General features: G+C 39.7%; 1 protein-coding gene and 1 long non-coding RNA gene across 18 annotated transcripts in view; one reads left to right on the top strand and one right to left on the bottom strand.

Annotated features, from left to right (window-relative positions):
• Positions 1-23376, bottom strand: part of RNF38 (ring finger protein 38) — a 152776-nt gene that overhangs the window by 6899 nt on the left and 122501 nt on the right. For all 16 annotated transcript variants that reach the window (XM_019033991.4, XM_031014585.3, XM_055351563.2 and 13 more), the window contains 6 exons: positions 14732-14899; positions 13261-13431; positions 9784-9945; positions 9356-9462; positions 7744-7828; positions 1484-1605 (listed from right to left, as the gene is read on the bottom strand). In XM_019033991.4, the coding sequence (XP_018889536.2) occupies positions 1484-1605; positions 7744-7828; positions 9356-9462; positions 9784-9945; positions 13261-13431; positions 14732-14899 (815 nt within the window). The remainder of the gene's footprint in view (positions 1-1483; positions 1606-7743; positions 7829-9355; positions 9463-9783; positions 9946-13260; positions 13432-14731; positions 14900-23376) is intronic.
• On the top strand, positions 1187-22002 carry LOC129524741 (uncharacterized). 2 transcript variants are annotated; one of them, XR_008668628.1, is made up of 4 exons: positions 1206-1243; positions 9046-9082; positions 15462-15516; positions 17283-17315. It is a non-coding gene; the product is annotated as an uncharacterized lncRNA (long non-coding RNA). The 2 variants fall into 2 exon arrangements; XR_010130154.1 differs by lacking the exons at positions 9046-9082; positions 17283-17315 and adding an exon at positions 21960-22002 and having other exon boundaries at positions 1187-1249.

The following is a 23376-nucleotide window of genomic DNA, read 5'->3' as shown; positions in this document are numbered from 1 at the left end:
TTATTCTATTCCTCAGAGATCCCTGTTCTGAGGGAAGACATTTTTGAAGATAATTTATCTGGTGAGATCTATAATATGTAGAAAACCTCTACAACTCAATAATACAAAGACAAACCAATTTATGGAAAATGAAGCAAGGATCAGAATAGACATTTCTGAAAAGAAGGTACACAAATGGCTAGTAGCACATGAAAAGACACTCAAGATCATTAGCCATCAGGGAAATGCAAATCAAATCTGCAGGAAATACCACTTCACAACCACTAGACTGGCTATAATAATACAAAAAATAGACAATATAGAGTGATTCAAAGCCATTATTTAGCTTTGGCATTATTCAATGCCCAAAGTGGAAACCCAAATGTCCATCCACCGACGAAAAAAAATATGATCTATACAATGGAATATTATTTGGCCATAAAAAGAAATGACTTACTAGTAAAAGCTACAATGTAGAAAAAGTTATGCTAAGTGAAAGATGCTAGACACAAAAAGACCATATATTATATGACCCCATTTATGTGTAATCTATATAGACACAGTGTAGACTGGGGATGGGGAGGAGGCACCAAGGTGAGGTAGAAATATGACGAGTGTTGCCAGTGGGTGAGGGGTTTTGTTTTAGGGTGATGCAATGGGTCTAAATTTGATTGTGGTGATAGTTACAAAGCTCTATGAATGTACGAAAAACCACTGAATTGTACTTTTTAAATTATTTTTCTTTTTGAGATGGAGTCTTGCTCTGTCACCCAGGCTGGAGTGCAGTGGTGTGATCTCAGCTCACTGCAACCTCCACCTCCCGGGCTCAAGCAATTCTCCCTGCCTCAGCCTTTCGAGTAGCTGGGATTACTGGCGCCTGCCACCATGTCCAGCTAATTTTTGTATTTTTAGTAGAGACAGGGTTTTGCCATGTTGGCCAGGCTGGTCTCAAGCTCCTGACCATAAGTGATCCACTGCGCCCGGCCTGAATTGTACATTTTAAATGAGTGGAATTTTATGGTATGTAAATTATATACCAATAAAGCTATTTTTAAAAGATCCCATACTAAGCAGAAATTTTAGGTAAAAACCTCAAACTTTATGTGCATGAATTTTCAATCTTGTGTGAAAACAAACATTCTAGAATGTGAATTAGAAACAAAATCGCTAAGCAACATAAAAATCCAGAACAGCCCTAACAGAACTTTCTAAGATGACAGAAATGTTCTACATCCATACCACCCAACACAGCAGCTATGAGCTAGTACGAGTAAGACATTTAATTTTTAATTTAATTAGCTCTACATTGACTTATTGGACAAGCACTGGTTTAGACTATGAAATAGAGATAACTTATCTTTATCAAAGTTATCTCTGACTCCTAAGCATTTTCTTTTAATTTTTTATTTCCTCTCCCAACTTTTACCTTAATGACTCTTAAGCTTTTATTTCATAAAGGTAGAAAAGGAAATTTAGCAGAGTGATGTCAGAAAAATTTACTTACAAAGTCTGTTCTGACTGGTGGTTGTTAGGATTGAACCGATAAGAAGGAAGTTGTTCAATATCTGCTTTAGTCAGTCCACGAGGCTTTGCCTCTCCCAGTCGCTCTGCCAGGTTTAACAGGGCCTGCAGCGGTAAAAGACGACATATTTTCATCTATCTATCTTTACATTTTGCATTCCAATACTTTTTTTTTTTTAAGATATGGCGTCCTGCTATGTTGCCCAGGCTAGAGTATAGTGGCTGTTCACAGGCATGATCATTGTGCACTGTGGCCTCGAACTCCTGACCTCAAGCAATATTCTTGCCTCAGCCTTCTGAGTATTTGGAGCTACAATTGCGTACCACTGCAGCCCTATTAAAATAATTTTTTAAATGTTTCTTATGAAAAAATCTAAACACATACAAAAGTAGAAAAGTAACGTTAATGAACCTTGATCTGTCCATTACGCAGGTCAATAGTCCATGGCTAATCTTTTACCTATTACCATCTATCCTAAACCTCACCTTATTTTAAAACAAAACTGAAAGATGGTATCATTTCATTCGTATCAAGTGCATCTGTAAAACAAAGTTAGTAACTTTGACCCTGTGAGCTGGATAATTCTTTGTTGTGGGGGCTGGCCTGGGGACTACAGGATGTTTTGCAGCATTCCTGGCCTCCCTCTACTCTCAGTGCCGGTTAACACCCCCTAGCTGTAACAACCAAAAATGTTTCCACACATTCCCAAATATCCCCTAGGGGACAAACTGTCCCCAGGTTGAGAATCGCTGCTCTAAAAAGATAGACTTTTTAGAATATAACCACAATGACATCATCACACCTAAAATATTAACACTAATTCTTTAACATCAAATGACCAATTAACGTTCAAATGTCTTTGTTTTCAATTCAAAACTTTAAAAAGTAGTTTGTTCAAATAAGGATCCAAACAAATCTGTAACTTACCATGGCCTAATATGTTTCAAGACTCTTTTTCACTCTTAAATTTGAAGAAACCAGGTTAATGAGCTGTAGAAATTCCCAGTTTGAAATCTGCTAAATGAACCTCCCATCCCTGGCCCACTGGGTTTGACAGATCCCTTGTCCCCTTGTCCTATAAACAGGTAGGTGTGAGTACTTTTACCATAAGACCCATCATGTCCACTGGCTATGTTAGCAGCCAACGATGGGATACTGTCTAGATCCATTACTTCACTAAAAATGGCAAAACGGTAATATTCTCATTTTATCATTCTTCATTTATTAGAATGCCTCATATTAAACAATACTCAGAATAATTTAGGTAGAATAGGATAAATGAGACCACCTAATTTCTTTTATGAAGAATCCACCATCAACTCATGAACTTTAACATATTTGATGTGTTTCAATACTGTAATTATTATGCCTTTTTTTTTTTTTTTTTTTTTGAGTCAGAGTCTTGCTTCATCCTCCAGGCTGAAGTGCAATGGCATGATCTTGGTTAACTGCAACCTCTGCCTCCCAGGTTCAGGCGATTCTCTTGCCTCCTCCTCCTGAGTAGCTGCCCAGCTAATTTTTTGTATTTTTTATTTTTTAGTAGAGAAAGGGTTTTGCCACGTTGACCAGGCTGGGCTTAAACTCCTGACATCAAGTGATCCACCTGCCTTGGCCTCCCAAAGTGCTGGGACTACAGGAGTGAGCCACTATGCCCAGCCAATTATTATGCTTATTGATTTTACACCAGTACCTCCTTTCCTTAATGACTCTAATAACTCATTTGGTTTATCTCGCAATTAGTCTGCCTTTTGTGGACTGCTTTTCTCCATTTTTCAGGTTGCCCAGGGTTAACAGAATGGGTAACAAATAATGACAGATGAGAGAAACAGAAATAACTTCCCCAAATGTCAACAGTTAATGTGGTAATAACTGTGTGTTTTATTATGATACTACAACTTTGCTTCTGTGTCAACATTATTTAGATAATTGCGTCATCTAAATAATTTGTTCCCCTTTCACTAGCTCCCCAGCCCTTCTAAATGCTGGAATAGAAAGTAAATTGCCAGGCCACACATGGTGGCTCAAGCCTGTAATCCCAGCACTTTGGGAGGCTAAGGCAGGCAGATCACTTGAGGTCAGGCGTTTGAGACCCACCTGGTCAACACGGTGAAACCCCGTCTCTACTAAAATTACAAAAAAATTAGACAGGCATGGTGGCGTGCACCTGTAATCTCAGCTACTTGGAAGACTAAGGGAGGAGAATCACTTGAACCCAGCAGGCAGAGGTTGCAGTGAGCCGAGACTGCGCCATTGCACTCCAAGCCTGGGCAACAAAGGGAGACTCCGTCTCGCGGGGGGGAAGTAAACTGCCAAATTGATGGTGATTACAATATATAAAATTTAGATAAAATTTATGATATCATTGATAATGATCTTTTATATCTCTTAGTACACAAAGGTCAACAAATACAATCTGTGACAGAATATGTTAAGTTCTTACAGTATAAAGACTACACAGGCATATTTCACTTTACTGCGCTTTGCTTTACTGCATGCCACAGATACGACCTTTTTAAAACAAAAACAAAAAATTGAAGGTGTGTGGCCACCCCATATTGAGCAAATCTATTAATCCAATTTTTCCAACAGTCATGTAGTCATTTCATATCCTGGTGTCACATTTTGGTAATTCTCACAGCATTTCAAACTTTTTCATATCTGCTATAATGATCTCTGATCTTTGACATTACTATTGCACTTGTTTTGCGGTACCACAAACTGTACTTGTATAAGACAGAAAACTTAATTGATAAATGTTGGGTATTCTGACTACTCCACTGAACGACTGGCTATTCGCCCATCTCTCTCCCTCTCCTGCGGTATTACTAGTCTCTGAGACACAACAATATTGAAGTTATGCCAATTAATAACCCCACAATGGCCTCTTAAATGTTCAAGTGAAAGGAAGAGTCACATGTGTCTCACTTTAAAAACTAGAAATGATTAGGCCGGGCACGGTGGCTCATGCCTGTAATCCCAGCACTTTGGGAGGCTGAGCGGGTGGATCATGAGATCAGGAGATCGAGACCATCCTGGCTAACACGGTGAAACCCCATCTCTACTAAAAATACAAAAAATGAGCCGGTCATGGTGGCGGGCGCCTGTAGTCCCACCTACTCGGGAGGCTGAGGCGGGAGAATGACGTGAACCCAGGAGGCGGAGCTTGCAGTGAGCCAAGATTGCGCCACGGCACTCCAGCCTGGGCAACAGAGTGAGATTCCGTCTCAAAAAAACAAAACAAAAACTAGAAATGATTAAGCTTAGTAAGAAAGGCATGTCAAAGCTGAGACAGGCCAAAATGTAGGCCTCTTGTGCCAAACCAGTAACCATGTTCTAAAGGCAAAGGCAAAGTTCGAATAGAAAAAGTGCCATTCTCACTGGGCACAGTGGCTCATGACTGTAATCCCAACACTTGCACTAGCCTTGGATGGCAAAACCTTATCTCTGAAAGAAAAAAAAAGAAAAATCCACAAAAATTAGCCAAGTGTGGTGGCATGCATCTACTGTCCCAGCTACTTAGGAGGCTGAGGTGGGAGAATCGCTTGAGCCTGGGAGGTTGAGGCTGTACTGAGCAGAGATCGTGGCAATACACTCCAGCCTGGGTGACAGAGCAAGACCCTGTCTCAAACAAAACAAACAAACAAAAAAAAAGAAAACAGAAAAGTCACTCCAGTGAATGCACGAATAAGAAAGCAAAGCAGCCAGCCATATTGCTGATATGGAGAAAGTCTGAGTGATACGGATAGAAAATCCAACCAGCCACAACATTCTCTTTAGCCAAAGCCTAATCCAGAACAAGGTCCTTTAATTCTATCAATGTTGAGAGAGGTGAGGAAGCTGCAGAAGACAAGCTGGAAGCTAGCAGAGGCTGGTTCATCAAGTATAAGGAAAGAAGCCATCTTTATAACAACGAAGTGCAAGGTGATGCTGGAAATGCTGATATTGAAGCTGTAGCAAGTTACCCAGAAGCTCTATCTAAGATCATTGATGAAAGTGAATACACTAAACAATGGATTTTCAATGTAGACGGAACAGCCCTATATTGGAAGAGGATGCCATCTAAGATTTTCATAGCTGGAAAGAAAAGGCGGCAGTGCCTGGCTTCAAAGAACAGGCTGACTCTTTCTGGGGGGATAACACGGCTGGTGACTGTAGGCTGAAGCCAATAATCATCTGCCACTCTGTGGGCCCTTAAGAAATTATGCTAAATCTACACTGCCCAATAAGCCTGGATGACAAAACGTCTGTTTACAGTATGGTTTATGGAACATTTTAAGACAACTTGAGACTTGTTCAAGAAAAAAAGGTTCCTTTCAAAATATTACTGCTCAAGTGCTCTGATGAAGATGTACAAAGAGATTAATGTTGTTTTCCTGCCTGCTAACACAACATTCACTCTGCAGCCCATGGAATAAAGGATTCTCTTTTCTCTACATTCTTGCCAATACTTACTGACTTTTTGAAAACAGCCATCCTAACAGGTGTGAAGTGATATTTTATTGTGGTTTTGATTTACATTTCCCTGATTGCAATGTTGAGCACCTTTTCATATACCTGGTTGGACATTTTGTGTCTTCTTTGAGAAATGTCTATTCAGGTCCTCCACCCATTTTTTTTAAATTGGGTTATTCATTTTTTTTTGCTACTGAGTTGTATAAGTTCCTTGTATATTTTAAATATTAACCCCTTATCAGATGTTTTTCATATTTTCTCCCAACCTGTAGTCTGCCTTTCATTTTGCTGTTTCTTTCTTTTGCGGTAACAGAAGCCTTTTAGTTCAATGTAGTCCTAGTTATTTATTTTAGCTTTTGTTGCCTATGCTTGTGGTGTGATGGCCAACAAACCAATGCCATGGCCAATATCGAGGAGCTTTTCCCCTGTTTTCTTTCAGCACTTTTATCATTTTAGGTATTAAGTTTAGGTCTTTAATCTATTTTGAGTTAACTTTCACGTATGGTGTAAAGGTCCAGTTTCATTCTTTTGCAGGTGAGTATCCAGTTTTCCCAACAACATTTCCTTTTTCAGACAGTCTCGCTCTGTCACTCAGCCCGGAGTGCAATGGTGTGATCTTGGCTCACTGCAGCCTCCACCTCCCGAGCAGCTGGGATTACAGGCACCCGCCACCACGCCTGGCTAATTTTAGTATTTTTATAGAAACGGGGTTTCACCATGTTAGCCAGGCTGGCCTCGAACTCCTGACCTCAGGTGATTTGCCCGCCTTGGCCTCCCAAAGTGCTGGGATTACAGGGTGAGCCACTGCGCTCAGCCTCCCAACACCATTTCTTAAAGAGGCTATCCTTTCCCCATTGTTTTCTTGGGGGCCTTGTCAAAAATTGGTTGACTGTTGTATTCCTTTCTATTCGCAGTTCCTAAGGTTCCGAACATGCATGGTCTTATAATTTATTGCCTTACCTATTACAACATCTAAATGGGTTTCCTTGTCACCATTTTCTAACCACTCCCATCAATTACTTCACAGTAGTGGCAGAGTTTGGACTCTTCACAAGTACTGATGCCATAAAGCACCAAAAACATTTAGTGGCTCCTTCCTCCTCCACAATATTCAAAATCATGTCCACTCTGTAGCAAGCACTGAAGGACAACCAATTGAGCTTTTCAATCAACTGCCGATTTTCTCCCTTTTACGTTAACCACAGACCATCTGTTGATTCTCAAGAATGTCTAGCCCTTTTCTGCCTAAATCTTAAAGATGAAAAGCCTGTACATTATTTAAGATCTAGCTCAAACATTTTGGATTCCACAAAATCTTTTCAGCATGCCTAATCAAAATTCACTGTTTCCTCATTTGCATTCTCATTGGAATTGTACGTAATTCTAATAGAGCACCAATCTACCTACCTGTTATCATAGCTATGTGGTATTACATATTCAAATATCCTTAAACATGTTAAAACATTTTTATGACATGTTTGTATCTTGAAATCCACAAAGTGTTTACCTAATACATGTTTAGATCAAGCTTGTTGAACACATGGCTTGCATGTGGCCCAACACAAATTCATAAACTTTCACAAAATGAGATGTATTTTTTTCAAATTTTTAAAAGGTCATTGGCTACTATTAGTGTTAGTGTATCTTATGTGTGGCCCAACACAGTAATTCTTCTTCCAATGTGGCCCAGGAAGCCAAAAGATTGGACACCTGTGGTTTAAAGAGTTAAGTAGAATAATACTTTCATGCACACAATATTCCCCAAATTAATTCACAATTCATCTACTAACCTCGTAATTTTCTACTTCTCCGTCTTCTACATCTAATTCAAAGCTGAAAGTTGGGCCCACTGCAGGTGGCACTGGAAGCATTGATCTGCAGTGAAAACAATCACACTAGCATTGATATGTTAGTACATTAAATCAATGAACAGGACAGGGAGGACAGAGGCCAGTGCTGTAAGGATGAAGAATGGTTAGTGTTAATCTGACAAATTTAACAAAACATATGCAAGAACTGTACAATAAAAACTGCAAATATATTGCTAGGATAACTTAAAGGTGAATAAACAGAAATATACCACATAAGAAGATTAGAAGACTCAATATCATTAAGATGTCACTTTCTCCCTAAAATAATCTATAAATTCCATGCAATACCTACCAAGATTGCAGAAAGCACTTAAGTAAAAACTCACATGCTGATTTAAAAATTTATAAGGAAATGAAAAAGACCTTAAACTAAAACATTTTAAGACCAAATTGGGAGGCATACTATATCTGACATTAAGATAGAAAGATAAATAGAGAAAACGGGGAGAGAGAGGAAGGAAGGAAGGAAGGAAAAACCATGACCACAGTGTGGTAACATAAGCACATGGCCTTCTGGTATAAAAACTGTATTTCCTAGCATTCCCAGAAAGTAATTATAGACATGTGACTAAGTTCTGGCCAATGTGATACAGAGGCAGGGGTTATACGTGCAACTTCTGGGACATATCCTTGAGAGGAGCAGGTAGGCAGAGGAATCTATTTTTATTTTTGCTAGGTGGAATGTCATATGACTAGAGCCTGAGAGGCCACCTTAGATCTTATACAGGAAGCCATTAACATTGTTCATAGTCACAGGGCTAACGAATCATCGTTGAGCTGCCTACTTCTAGACTTTATTACGTGAGACAGAAATAAATAATTACTGGCAGGGCGCAGTGGCTCACACCTGTAATCCCAGCACTTTGGGAGGGTAAGATGGGCGGATCACCTGAGGTCAGGAGTTCGTGACCAGCCTGGCCAACATGGCGAAACGCTGTTTCTACTAAAAGTACAAAAATTAGCTGGGCATGGTGGTCCATGCCTGTAATCCCAGCTACTTGGGAGGCCGAGGCAGGAAAATCGCTGGAACCTGGGAGGCAGAGCTTGCAGTGAGCCGAGGTGGCGCCACTGCACTCCAGCACAGACGACAGAACGAGACTCCAACTCAAATAAAAAAAAACAACAAACCTACCCATGGGAATTTCTGTTACAGACCAACTTAATCCAAATAGAGTAGTTCTAAGACATAGAAATAAATAATTTTTCTCCTTTCTCCCTAAGAAAAACAGCACTAAAAGCTGAATAATCAAGACTGGTGGTAAGTGTTATCAGTTGTAAAAGAGGCAGAAAATCTTAACCTTTTCTGCTTCTTGATCTGTTAAACCTATTTTTTGGCTCACAGATTTCTTCCTTCCCCATTTCTCCTGTTACTGTTCTTTCTTTCAGCCTTAATTGGCTCCTCCCACCCCACCCTTTAAGTAAAGACAAATAACTAACACACCAAAAGCTATAGACACAAAGACATTCACAAACAAAAGAGAATCTCAAGAGCTTCAAAATTCAGAAATCATTAAGATAAGAAAGAACTTACAACACATATGGCAGTAAGCTGGGATGATAAGGGGGAGGTGGTATTGGCTGCTGGGATCGGTATCTACTACGTCCTGTGAGCCTCCGAGGCATAAATGGAGGATAAGGCTGCAAGGGGAAAAATGTTAAGATTTAGAATCACTCTACGTTTACAAATAGCCTGTCAAATAAAGTATCTAATTAAAAAAAGACTTAAACAGTAAAGTTCTTTATTGTTCAAGGTTTTAATATTCCTTAAATACTAACTTATTAATGGATGCAGCAACCATTTTAAACCATACACTCAGGTGTATTTCTAAATATAACTTTCCAACTGAATGCTGTCGAGAATACATATAATTCTAAATATGGTGAATTATACTAAAACATAACTCAGAACAAGTAAGTTGCCAAAGCAAGTAATTAACATAGTACTCTGTGAAAACTTACTACTCCAAAGGACACCTCCTGATGCAAAGGATCATGTGTTAAGAACTGCAAGGGAGCTGATGGAGGTAATGTTGGGGGGTGGGCTGATGGAGGGTAAGTAAAACCTCCTACTGGAAGATGTTCTCCTAAGAGTTCCACTTCATTTTCTATCCTTTGCAGAGGCTGAGGAGGGTGAAAAAAAAAAAATATATGTATATATATATATACTTCCTGTGTTTAGATATATTATGCTTTACAATAATCACAAATTTAAAATCCCAAAATGTCTCTAAGGCCATGCATCTCTTGATATTCACATCAATCTAAAATTCATACAAGTAAACATATAGACTACAGTAAAATCTTCCTAACTTTGATTTCAACAAGGTTTAAAACATGTTATTAAACATTTCCATTATCCTCTATTTATTTTACTATTTGAACCTTCTCTTAAAATGAGAAGGCAAAAAGTCATCGAATAAGCCAATTATAGCAAAATTAAAATTACTTTTTCAGTCATAGCACCCTGACCTAAAGGATTTTCAGACACTTAACCTTTCACAGATGAAACAAAACAGGATGTGCATTTATAAATCAGAAACAGGGCTAAATGAGATATGGTACAGAGGCACTATGCTGTGCAGAAAGATTATGGGCTTCTGGACATTAGAATCTTGGTACCGTCACCAATCAGCCATGTTAACTTTCAGATAAATTACTTAATGTGAACCTCAGTATTGTCATCTATAAAACCGGCATGCTCACAGCCTACTTCAAAAGTGTGTAGTTAACACTGAAGCAATGTAGTGCTATGCTGAAGCAATGTAGTGCTATGCAAAGCACACAGAAGATATGTATTTTTTTTTTGAAATAACAGCTCGGCTGGGGGCGGTGGCTCACGCCTGTAATCTCAGCACTTTGGGAGGCCGAGGCCAGTGGATCACCTGAAGTCAGGAGTTTGAGACGAGCCTGGCCAACACTGTAAAACCTTGTCTCTACTAAAAATACAAACATTGGCTGGTTGTGGTGGTGGACGCCTGTAATCCCAGCTACTGGGAAGGCTGAGGCAGGAGAATTGCTTGAACCTGGGAGGCAGAAGTCGCAGTGAGCCCAGATTACACCACTGCACTCCAGCCTGGGCAACAAGAGGGAGACTCTGTCTCAAACAAAAACAAAAACAAAAGCCACAAGAAAACAAAGAACAGTTCATTGAGATATAACTGACACATGATAAAAGGAATTCAACTGAATGGATTTTTGGTATATTAACAGTTATGTAACCATCACCACTATCTAATTCCAGAACATTTTCATCAGCCCAAAAGGAAACTGTATACCCATTATCAGTCAATCCCCATTTCCCCAATCAAAGCCATCAGCTTTCCATTATTTATTTATTTATTTTTTGAGACAGAGTCTTGCTCTTCTTGCCCAGGCTGGAGTGCAGTGAGGCCATCTTGGCTCACTGCAACCTCTGCCTCCCGGGTTCAAGCAATTCTCCTGCCTCAGCCTCCTGAGTAGCTGGGGCTAGGGCACCCGCCACCACACCTGGCTAATTTTTTTGTATGTTTAGTAGATTTTAGTAGAGACAGGGTTTCACCGTGTTAGCCAGGATGGTCTCGATCTCCTGACTTTGTAATCCACCGCGCACGGCCCAGCTTTCCATTTTTATGTATTTGCTTATTCTACACACTTCATGTAAATGGAACCAGTTCATTTAAATAAGCAAGAAGCTATGTCTACCTTCTCTGCTTAACATAATGCTTTCAAGGCTCATCTGTTTCGCAGACTTTATCAATGCTTCACTCCTTTTTATGAGTGAGTATTACATTGCATGGATATACCACTCTTTCGTCACCCATTTATCAGTTGATGGACATTTGGATTGTCCACTCTTTGACTATTAGGAATAGTGCTATTACTACATTTGTGTACACATTTTCATGCTGATGTTTTCAACTGAATTCTCTTAGGCATATTTATTTTTAAATGCTAGTCTGACTTCTTCCCTTAGTTACAGAATAGCAACATGTTATTCAAATATAAGTAAATACTAAGCTTTAATTTGGAAGCCTATGCATGCTTGAGAGAAATCACAATTGCTTACACTATGACAACACTAGTGAAGACAAAGTCTTGATATGGCTATGTGACTGGACCTTTAAAAGAATTCCAAATTTAGATACAAGTGATAGCTAAATTTTGCTTTAGCCTTGAATTCCCAGATACTGGAAGCTGAGAAGAACATCCTGGCACAAATCCTATCCTATTTCCAAGAAAAGATTATCTTGCAGAAGCAATTCTACCTCTTCTGATGAGCCAAACTTGCGTCATAATTGCTTCTACAGTTTTCAGGACAGCAGCCTCTTTGGTACCCAGCATGGTATAGAAATCCTTAGTAAACAATGGTAAGACTGCTACAATAAACTGTCAAGTTCTTTCCACAGAGCTGAAATCTTCCACTTTAGCCACTTCTATAGGTTATCTCTCCTGTTTCTCCTTAATGTCTGATGGTCTTGATGCTGAACCTGGCCTATCAAAACAACTGGACCTTTTTTCCTGTGCCCTTCTTTGTACTTATATAGTACTTATATCTCCCAGTGTCCCAAAATAATAGGCCTCTCAACTATATCCCAGTCCCAAGACAGAATTAACTATGTTAACAGACTACCTCATCTGCTTTTCATCACAACATAGTGAAAACCCAGGCCTTCAGAAAAAGTAACTGAAGTTCAGAAAGGTTAATTTCCTTGCCTAAATGAATACAAATATTATTCTAACAAATATTAATAATTTTATAATATTTTCATTTTCCAATTTAGAACCACATAAAAAGAAAAAAACAATACAACTAAAAACTTTTCTTCAGATTTACTTCCTGAAGGACTGCAGATGTAATAGAACACAAATTTAGACAAGTGACATTAAAATAACTAGAAAAATTTAAGAAACCAGAAATTTAAGGTAAACGTTTATACTAATTTGTATATGTTTGGATTCCTTTAATTCTTTTAAGAACCAGAAAAATGCCTAAGTTATTATGTTTGTTTGTTTATTTTGGAGACAGAGTCTCACTCTGTCGCCCAAGCTGGAGTGCAGTGGCATGATCTTGGCTCACTGCAACCTCTGCCTCCTGGATTCAAGCGATTCTCATGTCTCATCCTCCTGAGTAGCTGGAATTACAGGCATGTGCCACAATGCCCGGCTAATTTTTGTATTTTTAGTAGAGACAGGGTTTCACCATGTTGGCCAGGCTGGTCTTGAACTCCAGACCCTAGGTGATCTGCCTGCCTCGACCTCCCAGGGTGCTGGGATTACAGGAGTGAGTCACTGCACCTGGCCAAGTTACTATGTTTAAGCGTGCCATTTAAACATAGTAACTTAGGCATTCGTCTGGTTCTTAAATCCACTAAGGTTATATACCTGGCCTAAACATTCTGAAAAAATTAAAAATTAGTTAAAAACTAAACATTCTGACATAATAGTAGAGATACCTACCGATCGTGATTGCTGTGTTTGGAAAGGGACAAACTGGCCTGGTGGTGGCAAATGAGGAGGATGATGGGGAGAAAGGTGAGGAGGATGTATAAGAAATGGATCACTAGAAATAAGGGGTGGGAATGCAGCATATGGTACTGGTAAGTGCTGAACTGAACATGCCTGAAGCATCTGTAAGAGAAACCGTTACAGTTTGGTTAAAAATATCAGAATGTATGATTAATTTAAAAGGATAGCGAGATTAAAATCTGTCATTGTCACACCTCTCCCAAAATCATGAAAATGTTTTTAATAGCTTATATTAACAATGAAATACCAGTGTATTTTTTAATCTACTAGTAAAGTAATGGTACTAATAACTATTCTGTATTTTATATAATTTTTATAAATTGGTTGAAATCCTTGAGCCTTTTAACCATCTATGAAAAAGGGCTGGGGCGGGTGTTGGGGGGGCGGGGGAGAAGTGCTGCAAAGAAGAGGAAACTCTCTCTAGTTGGTTTAAGATGTAGCAAACACTACCAGTATTTCAAGAAATTCCCCTTTTCAATCCTGTAGAAATCTTTTTCTTCCTAGGATTTTTATAAGAGCACAACTCTCAACTAATTGCCTTATAATCTCTCAGTATTTTAGTTCCCAAATTTGGTACAATGTTTCTACTACTGAGAAACTAAGCCTGAGTAAATTAATCTGTTAAATTAGTATTGGTGTAAGTGTGCATTTGCTTTAATCTCACATTCAGAGCAACGTATTAAGAGTTACATTTAAATTTTGCTGTGATTTCCTTTGAAGACATTGTTGACCTTAGATACATCATTTAAATACAGCGCCCTCATTTCTGAAAGGAGGCTGAACTGAGATTAAAGATTAAAGGACAAAGCATAAGCTTCAGAGGCAAGAAAAAAAAAAGTTAGTGTGAATCTCTACTCTCCTATACTAGCTGTCTCTACGGCACTGAGCAAGTCATAGTTAACTTTTCAGATTCAGACACTAGAAAATGGGGGATGATGCTACTTTCATCATAGGTTTCCTATAGTAAGGAATAAGACAAAGCACTCAAAGTGCCCATTAAAACTCAGTAAGTGCTGAGACTCTTAAGTGTTGAACAATAAGGTCTCTGAGACTTAGGCTGACCTTCATTGGCTTTAATTATAAATGGTGTTGACATATGAGAAAACATGGTTTGACCCTCAGGATATCCAAATATGTATAAGTTAATTAATGTAAAAATATATCCAGTTATAAAGCTAATTTTATTAAATGGTTACTATAAGGATACTATTGAGATTTTTATTGCAATAAAATTGGCCTTTTTACTTGAAAGTGAAACTACAAAGACAGTCTCTTAAATTTTGTTTGCTTATATAATGCAGTTAGCCCCTCTAAAGAGGGGAAGAGTCAGGAAGTTACAAAACCAAATTCAGGCTGGTGTGCTTAATAGTAATACCTAAAGAGAACAAAGATAGAGACTTACTGGAGGAGGCACACTACAGACAGGGAGGTGCTGTCCACTGAAAACCACAGAGCATCCTGGGACCTGCTGTGTACTACAAGCAGGGATGTGCTGGCCTGTGCAGAGTGGAATCCCATGTGGTGCCACTGTTGTTACTGTGTAAGAAACAGGGACTGTTCCTTGATGGAGCTTTAAAGGAAAAAACAAATGAACAAACTTTAGCTGTTTAGATAAAATGTTAACTATTCAAAATCAACATTTGGTCATTTATTGGCTCCTCTCTCAGCTACACGGATTTTCACAATGTACTCTGCAATAGTTTCGACCAGAATATTCATTGTCTTTGTATGGGAGAGTTGACTATTTCAAGAGTATATACTATTTCCACAAAATTGGGGCTAAACTCCTCCCTCAAATGACTTGAAAAGCCCAGGGAAATAATGGATTACTATATTAACTCTTCTAGCCTGTCCTATAAGGCAGAATAAAAAGAACTGGAATCATTAAAGCTCGTATCTTCCATTATTTGGTCACATTCAAAACAAATTTTAATTACAACTAGTGAAACAATGTAAAGTATATTTAAAAAAAAAACCAAAATCTCATTTCCCGCCTAGCCAATCTTATTCCCATCCTACCTGCCACCCGGAGGCAAACGATGCTGATAACATATCCTTCTTCTCTTTCTCCATGAACATATGAAAGCACAATTACACATAAAATGTCACGTTTATTTTTGTTTTCTTAACAGAAATGAGATCATACTACCCTGCAACTTTGTTTTTCCATTTAATACTACATTGCAGGTATGTATGCAAGGGAGTTAAAGGTAACTTGTTCTCTTTGGTACTAGCCAGATATTTTAAGAAACACTTGCTTAACACAGTCCTATCATATGGTGTATCAACACATGTTCAAATTGTTTTCAACTCTTTTGCCAATATAAACACAACTGAAAAAATATGATATTAGTTTGGCCAGGCACGGTGGCTCATGTCTGTAATTCCAACACTTTGGGAGGCCGAGGTGGGCAGATCGCTGGAGGTCAGGAGGATGAGACCAGCCTGGCCAACATGGTGAAAACCTGTCTCTACTAAAAAATACAAAAAATTAGCTGGGAGAGGTGGCGGGTGCCTGTAATCCCAGCTACTTGGGAGGCTGAGGCAGGAGAATCACTTGAACCTGGGAGGTGGAGGTTGCAGTGAGCTGAGATCGCGCCATTGCACTCCAGCCTGGGCGACAGAGTGAGACTCGGTTTAAAACATAAATAAATAAACAAATTTATATAAATGTATTAATTTTATTTATCTCAGAAGGATTACTAGGTAAAGGGGTGAACGTTTTTTAAACTTTTACAGATACTGCCAAATCATCTGCAAAAGGCTGGATGGAATAAGCCACACCCCCAACAGTAACATATGAGGGCCCATTTCCCAGGCTCTTTACTCAAAAGTAGACGTATTTGCATTACAAGCATGCTTACCCGAGTGAAAAAATGGTATCACAGCAGATTTGCGTTAAATTTGCATTTCTCTGACTAAAAAGGTTGACCATCCATTAACATTTTATTAAGCATTTAAATTTTCTTTTCTGTCAATAATCTCTATCCTTTGCTCACTGCCCATTTTCTTTTCCTTTCTTTTCTTTTTTTTTTTGAAAGACGGTTTTGCTCTGTCATCCAGGCTGGAGTGCAGTGAGTGTAGTGGCACTATCACAGCTCAATGCAACCTCCATCTCCCAGACTCAAGCAATCCTCCCACCTTAGCCTCTGGGGTAGCTGGGACTACAGGCACACACCACCACATCTGGGTTTTTTTTTTTTTCTGGAGAGGGAGTCTCGCTCTGTTGCCCAGGCTGGAGTGCAGTGGTATGATTTCGGCTCACTGCAGCCTCCGCCTCCCAGGTTCAAGCGATTCTCCTGCCTCAGCCTCTCAAGTAGCTGGGATTACAGGTGCCTGCAATCACGCACAGCTAATTTTTGTATTTGTAGTAGAGATGGGGTTTCACCATGTTGGCCAGGCTGGTCTCGAACTCCTGACCTCAGGTGATCCCATCTGGCTAATTTTTAAACTTTTTTGAAGAGACTCACTTTGAATGTAGAGTGTCATTTTGTTTCCCCAGCTGGTCTCGAATTCTTGGGCTCAAGCAATCCTTCCGCCTTGGCCTCCCAAAGCGGTGTGAGATTACAGGTGTGAGCCGCTGCACCTGGCCCCATCGATCTTCTAGGTTGTCATAATCATTTGTAATTTTTTTATTTAAGAGGCATATGAATCTATTGCTTGTTGTGTGTAATGAAAATATTTTCCTAGTCTATGTTTTATCTTTTGATGAGATCCTTTATTTAATGGCATATTTTTGTCTTTTGTGATTTTTTTTTTAAATGTAGCCAGAGTGTAGCTTTGGGGTTTCCTTTACTGATGAGGTTATAAACATATATTCCTGTATTTCCTAATTCTTTAGTTTTTCGTATTCCAAAAGACTTATTTTTGTTTATAAAGTAGGGCTCTAATTTTGCTTGCACATGGACAATTATACTTGCTCCATTTATTAAACCATCTTCTTGCCTCTACAGTGAAATACCATCTTTTTAAAAATTCATTAAGTACGCACACATTCCTGGATTTCATGCTGCTTTAATTACAGTATCTTACTGGAAGAGTTAGCATCTGGTAAGAAATTCTTCTCACCATACATCTTTTCATTTTTTGGCATTGTCACACAGCTATTCTTACGTATAAAATCAATTTTATTCACTTCCAAAACCCATTAGTATTAAGATTGTACTAAATATGTTATTTTACCAAGGACTGAATTTTATATTAAGATTTTTTTTTTTTTTTGAGATGGAGTTTCGCCCAGGCTCCAGCCTTGTCGCCCAGGCTGGAGTGCAATGGCACAATCTTGGCTCACTGCAACCACCGCCTCCTGGTTTCAAGCAATTCTCCTACCTCAGCCCCCCCTGAGTAGCTGGGACTATAGGCGTGTGCCACTACACCTGGCTTTTTTTTTTTTAAATTAAAGACAGGGTTTCACCATTTTGGCCAGTCTGGTCTTGAACTCCTGAATTCAGATGATCTGCCTGCCTCAGCCTCCCAAAGTGTTAGGATTACAGGCGTGAGCCACCGTGCCTGACCTATATTAAGACTTTTTATACCCAGAAACATTATGCCATTACATTGAATATCACGGTTCTGTCTTTCAAGAAGAAATTAAGTCTTCCTTCAGCCCCATAAGAGAGGATTGAAAAAAAATTAGTTTTCTTCAAAAAGATTATTAAATTTATTTCTCAAAGTTTATTATTAAATCTGTTCCTCAAACTGTGGTTCTGTTATAATGACAAGAGGTTATTTTTCTCTATTTGCATGTCAAAGCGGTTAGTGTTAGTACGAAGATAATTTTTATTTATATTATCTTGAATATATCAACCTTACCAACTTTTAAATTCTGGTATTTTTAAAAAACTTAGAATCTCCTTTCCTAGGTATACAACTACAGGATGAGCATCCCTTATCTGAAATGCATGGGACCAGAAGCATTTTGGATTTTTTGGAATTTTAGAAAATCTGCATTATACTTACCAATTCGGCATCTCTAATCCCAAAATCTGAAATCCAAAATGCTTAAAATAAACATTTCCTTTGAGTGTTGAGTCGGTGCTCAAAAAGTTAGATTTTAGAGCATTTCAGATACTCAAATTAGGGGTGTCCAACCTGAATAAGGTTCAACCCAACTATCATCTTGTGTTAGCAAACTAGAACCTTCAAAAATAATGTGTATAAGTACCTATATCCTATACCTGATTTTAATGGAAAAGTATGATGAATTTTACCAATAAAACTATTGATTTCTAATAAACAGCCTTTGTCACAAATACCACCCCCCTACCCCGACCAACTGCACACACATTTTTTTTGAGACAGAGTCTTGATATATTGCCAACAATGGAGTGCAGTGGTGCCATCACGGCTCACCATAGCCTCAATCTCCTGGGGCTCAGGTGATCCTCCCACCACAGCCTCCCAAGTAGCTGGGATTACAGGTGCATGCGACCACACCCAGTTAATTTTTGTATTATTATTTTTGCAGAGACAGGGTTTCACTGTGTTGCCCAGGCTGTTCTCCAACTTTTGAGCTCATGTGATCCGCCCACTTCAGCCTCCCAAAGTGCAGGGATTACAGGCATGAACCACCACGCTCGGCCAAGTACCATATTTTGCTGAATCCAAGACATCAGATTGTATAGTCATTTTTTCCCCATACTAAGAAAAATACTTCTGTTTTACTGGAGTGCAGTGGCGTGATCTCGGCTCACTGCAACCTCTGCCTCCTGGGATCACACCACTCTCCTGCCTCAGCCTCCCGAGTAGCTGGGACTACAGGTGCCTGCCACCACGCCCAGCTAATTTTTTCTGTATTTTTTAGTAGAGACGGGGTTTCACCGTGTTAGCCAGGATGGTCTCGATCTCCTGACCTCGTGATCCGCCCGCCTCGGCCTCCCAAAGTGCTGGGATTATAGACGTGAGCCACCACATCCGGCCAGATTGTATAGCCATTTTCTCCCCATACTAAGAAAAATACTTGTTTAACTAACATAACGCTTGGTCACTTATAAATTTTATATATTTATTTAGAAGCACCTTAAATGAGATCATACAACACTTGAGCATTCAAAAAAGGAAAATATAAGTGAAATAAAGTAGTTCTAATAGTTCTTCACTTTCAGAGTCTGACTCTGGTGAACCACTTTTAATTTCAGTGTCATTGTCTGGTTTTCCCACAAAAGGTTCAGTGCCATCAAGGGAGTTGGTGATGCAGCGTTTCTTAAAACTATCCATAAAAGAAACAAAAGCTACTTGATGCTAGATTCTTAAGTCAGGGGTGTAATTATATAGAGCTTGTCTACTTTTGACTCCTGCTTGGAGGTTTATGTTAAACTCACCTCCTGCCACACCCCCTAAACACTACCACTTAATCCCTATGGGTTAACTGCAAGACATATGATGCACAGCACAAGCAATGAAGACTGTGTTACAACCACTGCTTGGCTGACACCAAGATTAAGATGCCATCAATTGTGAGAAGCATCCATCCCAAATTCAGAGATGTTAAAATATGGAAATAGTACATTTTAAAATCAACGAATAAGGCCAGGCGCAGTGGCTCACGCTTGTAATCCCATCACTTTGGGAGGCCGAGGTGGGGGGATCGCCTGAGGTCAGGAGTTTGAGACCAGCCTGGTCAACAGGGTGAAACCCCGTCTCTACTAAAAATACAAACAATTAGCTGGGCGTGGTGGTGGGCACCTATAATCCCAGCTACTTGGGAGGCTGAGGCAGGAGAATGGCTTGAATTCAGGAGGCAGAGGTTGCAGTGAGCCAAGATCGAGCCATTGCACTCCAGCCTAGGCAACAAGAGCAAAACTCCGTCTCGGGGGAGGGGGGAGAAGGAGTTTCATATTTCTTTTCAGAAACTTCATTGTAAAATACTTTGTAAAATACAAGCAAAGTACCAAAGTACATAAAGCACGAACATCAAGACTACAAAAAAAAAAAAATCATCAGATGAACACTCATGTAACCATCACGTAGGTCAATAAACAGAACATGGCCAAAATCCTCCAACGACCCCCACTCAAGGACCCTTTCCCTGGTCAAAATGATCTCACAGCCACTCTTTGATCCCAGTTATCAAAGGAATCACTATCCTGATTTTTCTGGTAACCATTTTTTTTTTCTTTTGAGACAGAGTCTTGCTCTGTCACCAGGCAATCTTGGCTCACTGCAACCTCCACGTCCTGGGTTCAAGCCATTCTCTGGCCTCAGCCTTCCGAGTAGCTGGGACTATAGGCGTGCATCACCACACCCAGCTAATTTTTGTATTTTTAGTACAGACGGGGTTTCACCACGTTGGCCAGGATGGTCTCGATCTCCTGACCTCGTGATCCGTCCGCCTCGGCCTCCCAAAGTGCTGGGATTACAGGCGTGAGCCACCACACCCGGCCCTAATCTGTTTTTCTTTATGGTTGTACCACTGAAGCTTGAACCCCAACCTAGTCTTTTGTTGGTTAAATACCTTTTCGCTGTCTTCACGGTGATTAATTGTTTCAGTCTATGAGACAGGGGTCTTGCTCTATCATCCATCCATCCATCCATCCTTATCTACCTATGTATCTATCTATGAGATGGGGGTCTCACTCTGTCACCCAGGCTGGAGTGCAATGGCACAATCACTTGGGTTCAAGGGATCCTCCAGCCTCCGCCTCCTAAGTAGATGGGACTACAGTGGAGCACCACAGTGAGAACTTTTGATGAATACAAACCTTTCCAAAAAACAGACATAGAAAGCCACTATAAACAATCCTGTAGAAATTTTTTTGTGTGGACATATGCACTCAATTCTCTTGATTACACTAAGAACGGAATTGCTGGATTACTGGGTAGGTGTATGTTTGACATGATTAGAAACTGACCAACAGGTTTCCAAAAGATCATGCTACTTTTTACTTCCACTAGCAATAGAATTGTCAGTCTTTTTAATTTTGGCCCTCAAAATGTCATGTTTTCATTTGGTCACCCAACTGTCCCAGAACCACTTATTAGCAATTCTGTCTTGTTCCAACTCACCTACATTCATCAAGTCATATGCCATGTATATATACTCTTGCGTGGCTTAACGATGGAGATACATTCTGAGAAATGTGTCATTAGGTGATTTCATTGTTGTACTAACATCATAGAGTGTACTTATACAAACCAAGATGGCAGAGAGCCTACTACACACCTAGGCTTATATGTTATAGCCTATTGCCCCTAGGCTACAAACCTGTACAGCATGTTGCTGTTGCTATATTAAACCCTGTAGGTAATTATAACACAAGGGAAGTACAGTTAGCCCTTGAACAACATGAGTTTGAACTGCATGGGTCTACTTATATGCAGATTTTTTTTTTTTTTTTTTTTTGGAGGTGCAATCTCGCTCACTGCCACCTCCACCTACTGGGTTCAAGCATTTCTCCTGCCTCAGACTCCCGAGTACCTGGGATAGGCACCCGCCACCACGTCTGGCTAACTTTCGTGTTTTTAGTAGAGAAGGGGTGTCACCACGTTGGCCAGGCTGGCTCGAACTCTTGACCTCAAGGGATCTGCCCACCTCAGCCTCCCAAAGTGCTAGGATTACAGGCATGAGCCACCGTGCCCTGCCCACATTTCAATAAAAGTTGCATAAAGTGTGCCTGCCTCTCCTCCACCAGAGACAGCAAGACCAACTCCTCCTCCTCTTCCTCAGCCTACCCCACGTGAAAACCACAGGGACGAAGACCTTTATGATGATCAACTTAATGTATTTTATGATTTTTTTATCACACTTTCTCTAGCTTACATTATAAGAATACAGTATATAATATACTAAATATGTATTAACTATGTTATTGGTCAACATTAGTCTATTGGTTTTTGAGGGAGTCAACCGTTATATGTGTATTTTCAACAGTGTAGAGGGTTGGTACCTCTAACCCCTGTATCTGTGTATCTAAACACAAAAAAGATATAGTAAAAACACGGTATTATAAACTTATGAGACCACTGTTGTGTATGTGGTCTGTTGGTCAAACGTTATTATGTAGCATATGACCATATTCACAGAAAATGTGTTGGCTTCTAGATTTTATATTCTATTTCATTAGCTTATTTGGCTATGCTGGCATAAATGTCTTTATTACCATAGTTTTATAATAATTCCTAGTAACTGGAGAAGCTACTTTGCCCACCTGTTCTTTCATGACTAGAACAGTGGTTCTCTAATTACAATGTGCATTAGAATCACCTGGAGGGCATGGTAAACTAGATTGCTAAGTCCCACACCCACAGATCCTGATTCAGTAAGTCTAGTGTACAGTCTGCGAATCTGCAGTTCTAACAAATATCTAGGTGATGCTGCTGCTGCTCAGCTTATTCAGCCAATACTCTGAGAAATAATTGGTCTAGACCTTAAGACCAGGGTGTCAGTGGGCCAATTATTTCTTAAAGAGCTAGAAAGTGAATGTTTTAGGTTTGTGGGCCATGGTCTCTGCACAAAGTAGCCAAAGACAATACAGATGAACAAATAGGTGTGGTTGTGTTCCAATAAAACTTCACAGAAACAACTATCAGTAGTTCACTTTCTATGGCTGTAGACAATTTCAGGTCTTTTAAATTGTCACTAAAAATGACAGAATCATCTTCTCAAGTTACACCAAAAATCTACTGAAAATTTATTTGGGATTATACTAATTCTATTATGTGCCACTTTTAAGAACTAAGAGTCTTAAAAAAACGGGATCTTTCGAGTCAAATCTCTCATTTAAGTAAGTTTTCCTGTGGTCAGGCGCGGTGGCTCACACCTGTAATCCCAGCACTTTGGGAGGCTGAGGCAGGCAGAACACCCGTGGCCAGGAGTTTGAGACTAGCCTGGCCAACATGGTGAAACCCCACCTCTACTAAAAATACAAAAAATCAGCCAGGCATGGTGGGCAGGTGCCTGTAATCCCAGCTACTCAGGAGGCTGAGGCAGGAGAATCGCTTGAACTGGAAAGGTGGAAGTTGCAGTGAGCCAAGATCTCACCATTGCACTGCACTCCATCCTGGGCAAGAAGAGCGAAACTCTGTCTCAAAAAATAAATAAGTTTTCTT

Source organism: Gorilla gorilla, chromosome 13 (assembly GCF_029281585.2).
Source record: "Gorilla gorilla gorilla isolate KB3781 chromosome 13, NHGRI_mGorGor1-v2.1_pri, whole genome shotgun sequence".
Taxonomy (NCBI): domain Eukaryota; kingdom Metazoa; phylum Chordata; class Mammalia; order Primates; family Hominidae; genus Gorilla; species Gorilla gorilla.
Note: the sequence above shows the minus strand (reverse complement) of the source record. Positions and strands in the feature narration are given on the sequence as shown.